At 36.7% G+C, this 15,692-nt stretch overlaps 1 protein-coding gene and 1 pseudogene across 1 annotated transcript; one reads left to right on the top strand and one right to left on the bottom strand.

The window, feature by feature from the left end:
* Positions 1 to 2,349: 2,349 nt before the first annotated feature.
* LOC116152154 (L-lactate dehydrogenase B chain-like) lies at positions 2,350 to 3,541 on the bottom strand (annotated as a pseudogene).
* A 7,480-nt stretch (positions 3,542 to 11,021) lies between these two features.
* On the top strand, positions 11,022 to 13,301 carry DEFB129 (defensin beta 129). The gene is made up of 2 exons (XM_010993880.3): positions 11,022 to 11,079; positions 12,737 to 13,301. The coding sequence occupies exons 1-2, from the start codon at positions 11,022 to 11,024 to the stop codon at positions 13,180 to 13,182; spliced, it is 504 nt and encodes a 167-aa protein (XP_010992182.1). The 3' UTR covers positions 13,183 to 13,301.
* The last annotated feature ends 2,391 nt before the right edge of the window (positions 13,302 to 15,692 follow it).

Consider the following 15,692-nt stretch of genomic DNA (forward strand, 5'->3'; position numbering starts at 1 on the left):
GTTTACTGACTTCCCAAGACAAACACGCAGCAGGATTCTTTGTCCAGTGATCTGTGTCAAAATCACACGGTCTTTGAAGATGAGACAGAGTTTTGAGAGCTATCAGAGCTCTGAGCTCTCATTTTAACCCATGTGGAAAGACAGGATATCCAAGTCCACCCCACTTTCATTCCCAAATATGGACTTCATGGTCACAGAATATTCCACCACCTCCTACTTACTCCTCTTTCCTCAAGATATGAGCTCTCAGAGAGCAGGAACAATCATTCCTCCACCTGGGCCATCAGCCCACTTGGGTCAGGCTTGGTCACGTGTTCTGGTTTGTATGGGACAGTCCTAGTCCAATGTCCCACTCAGCTATTGCCACCTTTCACTCACAAAGGTAATCCATTTGGAAGATTAACTGAATCATTAGCTAATCAAGGTAGACACATAAGCATATCCAATAATAATTTTTTTAATGTGTGAAACTTCCCAAAAAATTCTCTAAGAATAAGATTGCTTTTAGGTTTGACTAGATACATTGATATTATTTCAGAGTTTCCCATAAAGTTTTACCCACCCAGTAAAGCTCAATTTCACAACTAAAAATCTTTCAAAGGATCAAATATCTTTAGAACAGTGTTCAATTTGTTATGAACTGGTCCCCACTCACCTCCACTGGGTTATTTTATGGAGCCACTTATATTTCTGCCAAATTAGTGTGAGCACCCCTACCCAAATTATTATTTCCATAATGGTCTTTTTGCACATTTAAATCCCTCTTTACCAATTATATTATACTCCCCTATCCCAACTACCTAATCAGCCCTGTTGAGCTCCTAATTTTCCTTCAATCCAAGTTCAATCATCTCCACATCTGTGAAAGCTTCCCTAACTCAACTTAACAGAGCTGTAGACTCCCTTCTTTGTGTCACCATTGTACCTTGTATGTATCTTTTGTTGGTATCTTTGTTGTATCTTTTGTTGGTGGTCACACCATGTCATGTTCCAATCATTTGCAATAATTTGTGAGTCCCTCAAAGGCAGGCCACTGGTCCAACTCAATTTGGAGTTCTTAATGCACACCACAAAACTCGTGTTATATTCTCAATATATAATTATGGAATGATTTCAAAGTACTGAATAAATTATTGCTAAATAAAATACATTCAAGACAGTAGTGAAGTTAATTAAGACATTTCCTAAAGAATTCTGTTTACCTTGTTTTATAATTTGTGGGCACTAGAACCTTGAATTTATAGTAATTAGGGCCCATCCAAATATCTTTCTGTGACAGCACCTGGAGAAAAGCCTGTATTGAGAGAATTCACATTTATGATTCCCACAGATGACATTACTATTTCCTGAAGTAACACTACTTGCCTACTTCAACAGACAGTCTGTTTGTCTGTTCATCTATATCAACTCTTTAATATCAGGGAGCCTTTATGCAATCTTGGCTAGGCACAAGAAGCCCACAGACTTCTCACTTTCAAAGCCCTTTGTGGCCACATAATAGATTTTCCCTTTGAGTAGGATGGAATGGGTAATGAAATGTTGCTTTTTAGTCATGATCAGTGTTTAAAAATCACCTATCAACATTTGTTACTGCACTTCCCACTGTGACCCATAGCAGTACAGACTGCTTTTAATATCTTACTTATAAATTAACTTTAAAAGTGTCTCATTTCTTAGACATATTCTCTGAATTCTACTTAAGATGTTGTCTTTCCAAACTGTTGGACAGGCTGAATCCAGGCAAGAAACAGGATTACTAATTCCCCCTTACAAAGACTGAGGAAGTCAGGCAAGATTCTTCCATTGTTCTTTATTTAGGGATGAGAGGAGGTTTAATTAACATTTCATGCTAGAAAAATTAGACACACAGGTAAACAAAAGGGAGAAAACAGAAATAACTCATAATCTCACCTCTCTGTGAACACTCTGGTGTTTGGTCTTGGCTACTGTAAATAGTGCTGCTATAAACATTGGGGTACATGTGTCTTTTCAGAATAGGGTTTTCTCTGGATTCATGCCCAGGAGTGGGATTGTTGGATCATATGGTAACTATATTTTTCATTTTTTAAGGCATCTCCATACTATTCTCCATAGTGGCTGCACCAGTTTACATTCCCAACTCTGTAGGAGGGTTCCTTTTTCTCCACACCTCTCCAGCATTTATTGTTTTGATGATGGCCATTCTGACCACTGTGAGATGATACCTCATTGTAGTTTTGATTTGCATTTCTCGAATAACTAGTGATGAACATCTTTTCATGTGCCTGTTGACCATCTGTATAACTTCTTTGGAGAAAGCTGACATCTTGCCTTTATTTTATTTTATTCTTTTCACACTACGATCGTTAATTGTATTTGTTTAAGGACTCATATTGCAAGCATTAAATCAAGCACAGGCTTTGATTCTGTGAACCCAGATTCACAGATTTAGGGAGATAAAAGCAAACTGTGCCCCATGTACATGGATGAAAACTAAAGGCTCATGGTTAATCACACTGTAGTTTTAAAGATTCTACAGCCTAGAACTAGAAGCCAGTAGTCACAGGTCCTTTAGATCCTTCTGGATGTCCCACAGGGTGTCTGCACTTTTCTTGAGTTGGGTGACCTCCTCATCTTTCAACTTCTGGTTGATAACACTGGTTAATCCCCGGAAGGCTCAGGAAGACCTCATTCTCAATGCCATACATCCCCTTCACCATCGTTGATACTGGGTAAATCCTGGAGAGATTTTTCAACATGGATTCAATGAGATCAGCCACACTTAGTCCAACAGCCCAGTTGGTGTGTCCCTTCAGCTTGATGATTTCATAGGCACTCTCTACCACCAACGTATGCACTTCCTGACAATTTTCACTGTCATTGTCTATTCCCACTTCTGGATTCAGTTCCTGGAGAGAAAGACCTGCCACATTCACCCCACTCCACACAGCCACGCTTGAGTCACCATGTTCTCCCAAAATCCATCTGTGGCAGCTGCTGGGATGAATACCAAGTTTTTCCACCATTAGATAGTGGAATCTAGCAGAATCCAGATTACACCCACTTCCAATCACATGGTGCTTGGGTAATCCACTTAGTTTCCAGGTAACATGTGAAAATATCCACTGGGTTAGAAACCACAATTATGATACAATCAGGACTATACTTGACTATCTGAGGAATGATGAACTTAAAGACATTAAGGTTCCTCTGCACCAGACTGAGGTGATTCTTCTCCTCTTACTGGCGAACTCCTGCAGTCACCACCACAATCTTGGAATTGGTGGTCACAGAGTAATTTTATCTGCCACAATTTTGGGTGTCTGAAGAAACAAACTTCCATGCTGCAGATCCACCATTTTGCCTTTGAGTTTATCTTTCAAAACATCCACAAGAGCAAGCTTGTCAGCCAGAGACTTTCCCAGAATGCTGATGGAACATGCCATACCAACTTGTCCAACACCCTCTACAGTGATCTTATTGTTGGGGACCATTGCTTCTTCTTCTGCAACTGGTGCAATCAGTTTTTCCTTAAGAGTTGCCATTGTGCACAGGGGAGAGAAAGTTCTCGACATGGCTTTAAGGGTGGCCCGAAGAAGACAATGTCAGCAGCGTGCCCATCTTGCCTTTAAATCCAGTGAGACCTATTTTGGATTTATAACCTTCAGAACTGTAAGATGGTAACTTTGTGTTGCTTTAAGCCACTCAACTTTTTGTAATTTGTAACAGCACCAATAGAAAACTAGTAACAATAGTTAATCTCACATCAAGATGTCAGCACGCCTTACAATGATCTAGCATAATTTCATGACTTGGCCAAGTGACTGTTAAAAAAAAAATGTACTGTCAGAAAGGACACACTTTGTCAACCAGCTTCCAAACCTGAAATGAGACTATTCACATAGGATAATTTGTATCTTCTAGCCCAGAAAATAAACCCTTTGATAACTCAGTTTCAGGGATTTTTCCCTGGGAGTTTCCCAAAGTTTTAAAATCTAAACCAGAGATACATTTCCTTTTTTGATAAAACTCCAGAGAGATCAGCATTATCTCTAGGCTAAATTACAGCCAGTAATCAAGTGAGGAAACCTTGTGAGGAAACCAGAAGGACCACATATGACTTCAGATGTCCAGAAAAGTGAAGAAAAATTATTCTACCAAAATAATTTTAGTGTAAAATGTTATTCTGAAAATGCATCTATTGAGAGAACTATGTATTTAGGTAAAGGCTCAATAAAATACTTACCTTATGGAGAGTTACTCTTGATTATTTTAGGTGTTAAACAATAGTTACAGATAATTATAAAATGTTTGGAGCAATAAAATAGATTTGCCTCAAAAATTATGGGTAAACTTGCAGGTTAGTCACAGTTGTGTACATGACCTACTTTGATCATATCAGACCAAGAGGCAACAGAAGATATTAGGCCTATTTTTCCCAGTTGATATACTCCATTCAAGATTCCTGCAGTCCTTGAAAAACCCATTACAGCCATGCATCTTTCCCCTTTTCTTCTGTCATAAACCCTGTAAATAGCTAGTCTTGGTTTTCACTGTCTTCCATTCAAGTGTCAAATTTAGGTATTCTGGGTTTCAAGTACCACCTAGTGGACAAAGCAAATCTTTTTACTAGCTGTCGAAACATTCAAAATTCCAAAACGTCAGGACAGCTCTCAGGAAATGATGAGCATCCCACTTCGATAATTGTTCTGCATGGTCCATGCACATCTAGAGACTTCAAAATGTTAACAAAAGAATTCTCTAATATCAAGGGACACTTTTAAAACTTCAGAAGAAATTAGAGGCTATTATAGTAATAGTCTATAGTAAAAACTTAATAGTAAAAATTTTAATATATTAAAAAACTTAATAGTAAAAATAACCTGTGTAGACAACTCTCAAAATATTTAGGTACACGGTATCTTCTAAAATTAAGAAAAAAATCACTTCAATGGACAGGCAAATTGTCCCAACCACACTCCTAGAACACCTGTGTCAAGCAAATGCTATGTTAAGAGAAAGCTCTAAATTGACTGGTCCTGGAGTGAATTTTAGCTTGAACATACCAGTTGGAGGTATTTGAAAATGGACTAAGTAGTGTTTACTACTACGGAAATTTTATTAATTTTGCTAAGTATGATGATACTATTATGTTGGTTATGTTGGAAAATAACTCTTACTTTTCAAAAATGTTTACTAGGATATACAGACATGGAATATCATGATGTTTGTAATTTACCTTGAAATATTTCAGCAAAAAATAATGGGGCAAGTTCCAAAACGAAGGGAAAAAGAAAAGAAACTATTTCAAACAGCTGAACATTTTTTGAAATACTGGGCCATCCCTTATTAAGAACGTTATTCTTTTACTGAAATCTTACGTATTATAGTCCTAGAAGTGTTATAAATAATGAAATATTTACTGGGCACCATGTATATACCACAAGCAATATTTCAGAGACATTTTATTGAAGATAAGAAAAACATATCTGAGATCAAATAAACAAAGAAGCTCAAAATTAACAACAACAAAAAGAATATACTCTAAAAGAACTGATTAAGGGAAAGATAATAAAAAGAAACAAAGTTCAGGAGAAAGCTGAAATGACTGCACAATAAGGTAAAGTCTTTGAGAAAACAGATATTGAAGATGCCTCTCAGGAAAATCTTCATGCACTAAGTTCTGTTTTTTTCTGCTGGTAACGGTGGTGGTCTGTCTTTTTGTGAAAAAAAAAAAAAAAAAAAAAAGAAAAGGGAGCCTTGTTTAACTGACATACAATAAACTGCACTTACTTAAAATGCACAAATTTATATGTAAGACATATGTATACATCTGTGAAACCATCACCACCATCAAAGTAATGAACATACCCATCACCCTAAAAAGTTTCTCTCTGCCCTTTTGTAATTCCTCTCTCCTGACCTTTCTTATCTCCCATCCAGTCAACCACTGATCTGCTCTGTCATTATAGATTGTTTGCATTTTCTAGAAGTTTATATAAATAGAATTGTATGGTGTAATTCTTTTTCAGTATGATTTCTCTAACTCATAATTATTTTTAGATTCATCCATGTTGTGGCATATATTTATTGATAATTCATTTCTTTTTATTAACAACATTAAATTTGCCATCTTAACTAGTGTTAACACTACCGAGTTATATATTTAAAAATAGTTAAGATGGCAAACACTAAGTACTAATGTTAAGTTCGCACTATTGTGCAACCAATTCCCAGAGTACTTCTTATCTTGCGTATTTGAAACTCTTTATCCATTAAACAACTCCTCATTTTCCCCTCCTCTCATCAACTTTCTGTCTGTATGAACTTGATGGTTGTAAGGTTCCTCATATAAGTAGAATCACACAGTATTTGTCTTAATTGTGAAATTCAGCTTATTTCATGTAGTATAATGTCCTCAAGGTTTATCCATGGTACAGCACATGTCAGAATGCCCTTCATTTTAAAATATGCATGACATTCCATCATATGTATATATCATATTGCTTTTACTTTTTGACTACTACGAATAATGCTGCTGTGAATATAAGTGTGTAAATATCTCTTCTAGATCCTGCTTTCAATTATTTTGGTTGGGTATATACCCAGTACAATTGCTGGATCATACAGTAGTTCTATTTTTAGAGCAACTGCCATACTATTTTCCATAGTGGCTGTACTGTTTGACATTCCTACCAACAGAGCACGAGGGTTCCAGTTTTCCACATCCTCAGCAACTCTTGCTATTTCCTTTGTTGTTGTTGTTGTTGTTGTTTACTTTATTTTTTATTTTTATTTGGGGGAGTAATTAGGTTTATTTATTTATTTATTTTAATGGAGGTACTGGGGATTGAACCCAGGACCTCGTGCATGCTAAGCATGTGCTCTACCACTGAGCTACACCCTTCCCCCTGCCTTTTTTTTTTTTAATAGTAGCTATCTCAGTGGCTGTGAAGTGGTATCTCACTGGGGTTTTGATTTGCATTTCCCTAACAATAAATGACGTTAAGCATGAATGGATTTTTTTACCTATGTGCTATTTACAAATATATATATGCATTTTACATGGTAATATAAGTAGACTCTAAATAAAAGGGTGGAAAAAATATACCATACAAACACCAATCAGAAGAAAGCTGGAGTGGCTATAATTAATATCAAAGTTGACTTCATTTCAGATCATGGAATATCACCAGGAGAAAAAATTGATTTATAAAATAACAATAATATTAGTGCTTTGGGTTTAAAATGATGCAACTAAAATACACAAAATCCATTATGAATAAATCAGGAGAGGTGGAGTTACTATGTTTTTAGTCTTTGCAGGGAGGAGAAAGATACTAATTAACTTAAGATTTTGATAGTTGAGTATGTATAATAAAATTTCTAAGTTAACGATTAAATGAATGAAAATAGAGTGTGTACTTTCTGACCAATGGATGGGAAAAACTTAAGGAAAATATTCAATCAATCAAAAGAAAAACAAGAAGGTCTGGTTCATGATGGTGACACCGGAGGATCCGGAACTCACCCACTCCCATGGACACATCAAATCTATAGCTACATACAGAACAGTTTCCTCTCAGAAAAAACTAGCTGAGCAACTCCTATACATGGGGCAAACAAGAAAGCATCAAAGCAGGTGGGGGAAGCTAAGACACGATCTTGCCGTAAACCTCACCCTCAGTGCAGCAACCTACATTTGGGCAGGAACTCACAACCCTAAGCTTCTCCCTAAAGAGTGAAGTGTTTGAATTCCACATCTGGCACTCTAACTGTTTAAAATTAAAGACTAAAAAGACAATAGAAAAGATCAATGAAACTAAGAGCTGGACTTTTTAAGATAAAATAGGCAATAAAAATAGATTTTTTAAAAAGTTTCTTTTGTATAGCACAGGGAACTATGCTCAATATCTTGTAATAACCTTTAATGGAAAAATATGAAATGAATATATATATATGTATATGCAAGACTGGGACACTGTGCTGTACACCAGAAACTGACACATTGTAATTGACTGTACTTCAATTTAAAAAAAAAAAGATAAAATAGGCAAAACTTTAGCTAGACTCACCAGGAAATTAAGAGTGTAGAGTCAAATACAGTAAATAAAGTCAGAAAAAGAAAAGGAGACATTATAACTGATACCACAGACATACAAAGGATCATAAGAGACTGCTGTGAACAGTTATACACCAATAAATTGGACAATGCAAAAAAAGTATATACTCATAGAAACATACAACCTACCAATTCTGAATCATGTTGAAATTAAAAATCTGAGCAGATGAATTAGTAAGCAGATTGAGTCAGTAATCAAAAACTTCACAACAAACAAAAATCCAAGACCAGGTGGCTTCACCAGTAAATTCTATCGAACATTGAAAGAAAAATTAGTATCAATCCTTCTCAAACTCTTCCAAAACAATAGAAGAGAGGAATCACCTCCAAACTCATTTTATGAGACCAACATTACCCAAATACCAAAACTAGACAAGGAAACCATGAGAAAAGAAAATTACAGACCAATATAACTGATGAACATAGAGGCAAAAATCCCCAATAAAATATTATCAAACCAAATTCAACAATACATTTAAAGAATCACAAACTATGATCAAGTGAGATTTATTCCAGAGATGCAAGGATGGTTCAACACCCACAAATCAATCAACATGATACATCACATCAACAAAATGAAGGATAAAAATCATATGATCACCTCAATAGCTGTAGAAAAAGCATTTGACAAAATTCAACATTCACCTAAGATATAAACTCTTAACAAAGTATGTAACATGTCTCAATGTAATAAAGGCCATATATGACAAGCCCACACCTAACATTATACTCAATGATGAAAAGTTGAAATTTCTTTCTGTAAGATCAGGAACAAGACAAGAATTCCCACTCTTGTCACTTTTATTCAACATAATATTGGAAGTTAAAGCCATGAAATTAGACAAGAAAAAGAGATAAAAAACATCCATATCAGAAAGGAAGAAGTAAAACTGTCACTATTTGCATATGAACTAATATTATATATTTTTATAAACTCTAAAGGCTCCACCAAAAATACTAGTAGAACTGACAAACAAATTCAGTAAAATTTCAGAATACAAAATCAATAAACAAAAATCTGTTATTTCTATACGCTAATAATGAACTATTAGAAACAGAAATTAAGAAAACAACCCCATTTACAATTGCATCAAAAAGTAAAATACTTAGGAATAAATTTAACCAAGGAGGTAAAATAATCTGTACACTGAAAACACTGAAACATGAAGACATTGATGAAAGAAACTGAAAAAGACATAAATAAATAGAAAGATATCCCATGCTCATGAATAGGAGGAATTAATATTATTAAAATGTCCATACTACCCATAGCAATCTATAGATTTAATGCAATCTATATCAAAATTCCAATGGTTTTTTTTTTTCATATAACTAAACCAAACAATCCTAAAACCTTTATGGAACCACAGAAGACCCCCAAACAGAAAAGCAATAGTGACAAAGAACAAAGCTGGATGTATCACACTCCCTGATTTCAAACTATATTACAAAGCTATAGTAATCAAAGAAGTATGGTACTGGCATAAAAACAGACATATAAACAGTGGAACAGAAAGAAGAGAGACCTTAAATAAAACCACACATATGGGGTCAATTAACTTACAACAAATGAGCCAAGAATATACAACAGAGAAAAGACAGTCTCTTCAACTGACGGTGTTGAGAAAACTGGACAGCCACATGCAAAAGAATGAAACTGGACCACTATCTTACATCATACACAAACATTAACTCAAAATGTTTTCAAAGACTTGAAAAGACTAAAATCATAAAACTCTTGTAAGAAAACATAAGCTCCGTGATATCAGTCTTGGTGGTGATTTTTTGGATCTGACACCAAAAGCAAAGGTTAACAAAATCAAAAATAAACAAGAGGGGAGTACAACAAATTAAAAAGCTTCTGTATAGCAGAGAATATCATCAACAAAATGAAAGGGCAATCTACCAAATGGGAGAAAATATTTGTAAATCATATATCTGATAAGGGGTTAATATCCAAATTATATAAAGAACTCAATTCAGTAGCAAAAGAAATTGATTTTAAAAATGGGCAGAGAATCTGAATAGATATTGTTCCAAAGAAGACATACAGATGGCCAAAAAGATATATAAAAAGATATTCAATATCACTAACCATCAGGAAAACGCAAATCAAAACCATGATGAGACATCACTTCACACCTGTTAGAATGTCTATCATTAAGAAGACGAGATAGGTGCTGGCAAGAATGCAAATGATGAGGAGAAAAGGGAACCTATGTACACCGTTGGTAGGAATGTAAATTCGTTCAGTCACTATGGAAATAATATGGAAGCTTCTCAAAAAATTAAAAATAGAACTACCATATAATCCAGCAATTCTACTTCTGAGGACATATACAAATATTGAATCATTATGAGGTACACCTGAAACTAATATGATGTTATATGTCAATTATATATCAATTTTTTTTAATGAAGTTAAAGTTATGCCAAGAGCTGCCTCCCACAAACTCATTCAACAAACATGTACTGAGTTCTTATGTTGATTCAGTACCCATGCTGGCCATTGGAGACAAGAGTACAAAAAAGACAGAGTCTCTATCCTCCAGGATCCATGGTTATAGCAAGTTCTGCTCTTCTGAATCTCACACACTAAGTGCCTTACACGTAATTAGGCTCAAATAGGGAAGCAAATACATTATTCTTGTCCTGAAAAAGCCTTAAGAAGGAGAGATGCAAAGGGCTTGTATTTTCCTTCGCATTTCATGTGTCTTATATTTCCTGCCAGGACCAAGAACAGGAAATCTGTTACATGAAATGTGCAGGAAGAGCTGTTCTCAAACTGAATCACAGAAAACACAATTGCTGTGAGCTTTCGCTGTACTTCACTGCTCATGGCCTAAGGCCAGGAAGAAGCCAATAAAGGCTGGAGCTCAAGAACCAGCCAGATACAAGGCTTCCTTTCTGGCACACAGGCATGAAGCTCCTTTTTCCTATCTTTGCCAGTCTCATGCTACAGTACCAGGTGAACACAGGTAATGTGGAATCCTGGGTTTAAGAGGGGCTGGTGTGAGAAAGCAGGGATTTGGCTGTCCATGACAATGAGAGCCCAGAGAGATACTGAAAGATGAGGTGCCCAAAGATACAGCTGAAAAGTTAACCTACTGCATCAGTTATGCACCATCCCCCAGGTATCCCCATAGGCTTCTGTCCCAGACTGTCTGATGGGCACACACAGGGAGCTATGGAGAAAGCAGGGTATTATTTGTGTACTCAGAAACGATCAAACATAGAAAACTGCCTTCCTGCCCTTTACATAGCTATCATCTGGGACTCAGCCCAAGATGACATTTTGCTCTATTTCTAATTTAAACCATCTCTTGAAGTAAAGGTTCCTATCCGTTTGTACCCTGGTGTAATAAGGAGGAAGTTCTTACCCTTATGCTCATAAACAGTTTCCTCTTAGGATCCAGTAAACAGGTCTCCATCTCAAATTTTACAGAATTTTACAGAGATTCATTCCTTCCCTCAGCCTTTGTCTTCTCGGAAATCCCCAAAGTACCCATATCTGCATCTAGAAACACATCGTGGCAAAAGGCTGAATTAGAGGACTGGTCACTGTTTTTTGAAAAAAAGACAGAAGCATTGAGACTTGTTTCAGAATATAAGAATCACCCGAATATTTGGGATAACTGGGAAATGGGTCAAGGAAGAGAGAACAAAAGAGTCAAAGTGTAATTTTTTTAATCTTGGGGCCCTAAGAGAAGGGCTATAATATTAGCAAGTATGGCTGTGTCATCTTGGGTAAAGTCAGTCAGCTACCATGAACCACAAATTCCACATGAGAAAGTAGGGTTAATCAATGTAGCTGCTTGGAATACAAGAATTTTACTGTGTTGTCTTTGGTGAGAAACAATAGTGAAAGGTACGTCAACATCAGGCACTACATAAATTTCTTGTGATTTTTGGAAAATCAGTTGAACTAAGATGAGTGAGAGAGAAGTTTCTTGATTTGGAAAAAAAAAATGATGAAACATTGGGATGGAAAAATCATCCTGCAGATGAAGATGAGGTACTAAACTAAGAAGGGAATTTAGAGATGCAGATAACAATGTGGGTGTTATCGTCACAGAGATGAGGTTAAGGCTATGATAAAACATCTGAAGGACATAGTGTCCAGGGAGGCTGAAAATGATAGAACACCACCCCTGGAACCACAAACAAGATGAGGTAATGGACCACTGGATTTGGCAAGAAGCCAGAACTGTTGAAAGTCCTATTGATTCTCTTTGGACATTCTTTCTTGGATTAGTTTTATGACAGATTTTACTCTTGTCAGTATTTTCTAGGATCATGGGGAGAGAGTGATATCCTACAAGCGTCTAAGTGGTTATACTGGAGGTCTAAAATCTTATCCTGAAGCAAATAATTGAGTTCCCTTTTTTTCTTTCCTCTATGTGCCCTAGATTTTTTAAATTACTCATTGAGGGGAGACTAAAGATTTATTTGAGATTTCAGAGGTGTACAAAGACTTTCTTGGCCTGCCAGTTGCCTCCATCAACAGTCTAACCACTGTACTTAAAATTTAGCATTAACAAACTCCCTCTAACTCTATTCTTCCTGCTCAAGCAATTTTAACATCAGATCTAGTTATTAACTGCAGCTTATTGGTTTTCTCTTTCCTTTGTGCAGAATACTTTGGCTTGGGAAGATGTGTGATGGGTTTTGGGAGATGCAAAGACCACTGCGCCATGGATGAAAAAGAGGTAGAGAAATGCAGAAAGAAAAAATGTTGTATTGGACCAAAAGTGGTTCAATTAGTAAAAAGCTACCTGCAGAATGAAATGCTCCACGGACTTGAAGAAGACTCCCAGAAACTGCTAAAAACTACCAAGAATTCTAGCGTAATGATGCAAACAAAGTATCATATTTTCTCTCTTCTCCCCAAAATCAAAAGTTCCAACCCTTTTGCCAACATCAACACCATCATCATCCCAAATGGCACCGCTGGGGACTCTGCCACCGCCAACCCCATGATCTCAAGAAAGACTACACACACTTCTACTTCTACTAAGAGTGACACCAAGGAAAGAAGAGATTCAGCCACTGACTCCCTGCCACTAGCACCACCACCATAGACACTGCCAACAGCATGACTGGAGCTGGAGGAAGCAGATGAGCAGGGATGTGGGTCTTTCCCTTAAAACACCAAGTTCCTCTTTATCTTTGCTATCTATAAAATGAGACGTCGAACTATTTTCTCTGTCATCAGTCATTCAATAAACACTATTTAAGCACCCACAGTTTACATGATGTTATCATTCTCACAGGAGTCTCACAAAGGAGACAGGGCTACAAAGTGATAGAATTTTAGTTTACCTGCCCAGGAGAAAGCAAGGAATAGGAATGCTGACTACAACATTGAATTTGGCCAATGGATGACCCAAAGTAAGCCTCTGTAATAAGGACTTATGGTTCTCATATTGTTGCTTTTCTTGGGGCAATAGGAATCAAAACAGTAGGAATATTTTCTTTTTTCATAGATTTTTCCCATAGGAAAAACAGAATGTGGGGAGGAGCAAGTCCGCCTTCTCCACAGAAAAACATAACCTAAATTCATGGAGCTATTTAAGATAAAAATATGGGGGGATGAGGGGAGGAAGAAGTGGGTAAAGATATATGACTTCTATCTCTGAGTCAAGGCATCTTCAACAAGACTCCCAACAGGAAAACAGGTAATAGGTAGAGCAGTGCTTCCAATAGAATCAGGATACAGGCCACAAATGCAAACCATATAGGTAATTTTTAATTTTCTGGTGGCCCCATTAAAAAAGGTAAAAGTAAGTAAGTGAAGTGGATATTAACAATACATTTTATGTAATGCAGTAAATCCAAAACATCATTTCAATATGCAATCAATGTTAAAATTATTTGAGATATTTTGCATTTCTTTTTGGTACTAAGTCTTTGCAATCTCATGTACATTACTGTGACAGCACATTTTAATTTATACTAGCCATATTACAAGTGCCCAATAGTCCTATGTGGCTAGTGGCTACCATATTGAATGGCACCTGGTTAGAGTTCTGAGGGCACAAGTAGCTGTAGGACTATTAGGCAATGGGGGTGTGCTAATCTGAAGAAGACAGCCATATTTCTGAGGGCTGTGGTACAGAAATTAAGAGTATAGAGATTCAGGTCCATTGCTCCTGGGGTAGCATTCTTGTTCCGGCACTTTTTAGCTCTATGGCCTTAAACAAATCACTTATTCACATATGAGCATTCATTTATTCATGCATAAAATGGAGATGTAAACATTATATTATATTCCAGAATGCACTTTCGTATATACCAGGTCACACTTCACTTTATTGCTCAAATTACAATAACATAGACCCAGAGTCCAATTTTTTAATATGTCCCTCTCTACTACATATCATCTCCTTCAATATATAGACCACCTTTTTTTAACCTACTGGTTCTTTACTACAGTGTCACCCTAAGGAAGACAAGGATTTTCCCACAATGCCCCACCGTAATACTAGAGTGCAACTTTTTAAGATATGGCCAAAGTGTTTATACAACAGAGAAGAGCTGCCACAGAAAGAATAATTTGAACTCCTGCTAAATATGTGTTCCTGGAAGAATCCCAAGTATATCTTATAGTGTTAGATTCCCTCCCTGCTACAGCTATTTGCCAAATTCTGAAAGTCCAGCTTATCTTCCCACATTTGGTGTCCCCTCTTCATTTTCCACCCACAGAAAGAAGAGAAAACTTCTTGCCTAAGTTTAAGACTTTCTTTTGAGTTCTCACTTCCTATCATAGAACTCACCCATCTCTTCTCAGGATGAATGATACTGGGGAAAATCCTTTTCCTTAGAGAAATCCCACATGCACTGTAATGAATATGGTATTTCTAATATCTGTTCTTCCCTTTGATTATAGTAATAGAACCTTCCTAATCAGCTTGACCCAAGGCCAGCCATAGTAAAGGCTACAGTTCCCAGACAAATTGGCCATTCTTCAATGCAGAGAAGCCAGAACTAGTCACCCTTGCAATTTGTTAATATTCTTGGTGAAAACATCTTGTTTTCTATTTTAAAGGCAAAGAAGGGCCTTTTTTAAGCTTTGGGAGCCCCATGGTGACCGCAAGTTCTCCCTTGGGATTCACAGCACATCCTAGTACACTCCCCAGACTCTGCCACTCCATGAGATTAGGAGTCACCCTGCCTCATCTAGTGCTGCCCCCAAACCCTACCATTCAAGGGCTGTGTGACTCTGCATTTTTTAACTTCTTAGAGACACTATTCAAACCCAGACTGATTAGATTAGAAGCCCATGAACACTCCACTAACTAGCACTGCTTCTATACTAGCACTGCACAGTGAACCATCAGTCAAGCAATCAATCCATCAATATACTGCTACCCTACCCCCAAACTATGTATGAAGCTGAATCTTTCCTACTTTTGCCAGTAGCAGGTTAATTCTACACAAAATGATAAATTATTCTCAAAATTGTGATAATAGTATTGGTAAAATTAGAAAACTGGATAAAGGCATAGTCAGAGAAGATGTAGGAATAGGGGAATCCTCAAATACTACTGCCTTTAGAAGTATGGCCAGGCCCTCTTTTTAGAGCACAATC

Source organism: Camelus dromedarius, chromosome 18 (assembly GCF_036321535.1).
Source record: "Camelus dromedarius isolate mCamDro1 chromosome 18, mCamDro1.pat, whole genome shotgun sequence".
Lineage (NCBI taxonomy): Eukaryota > Metazoa > Chordata > Mammalia > Artiodactyla > Camelidae > Camelus > Camelus dromedarius.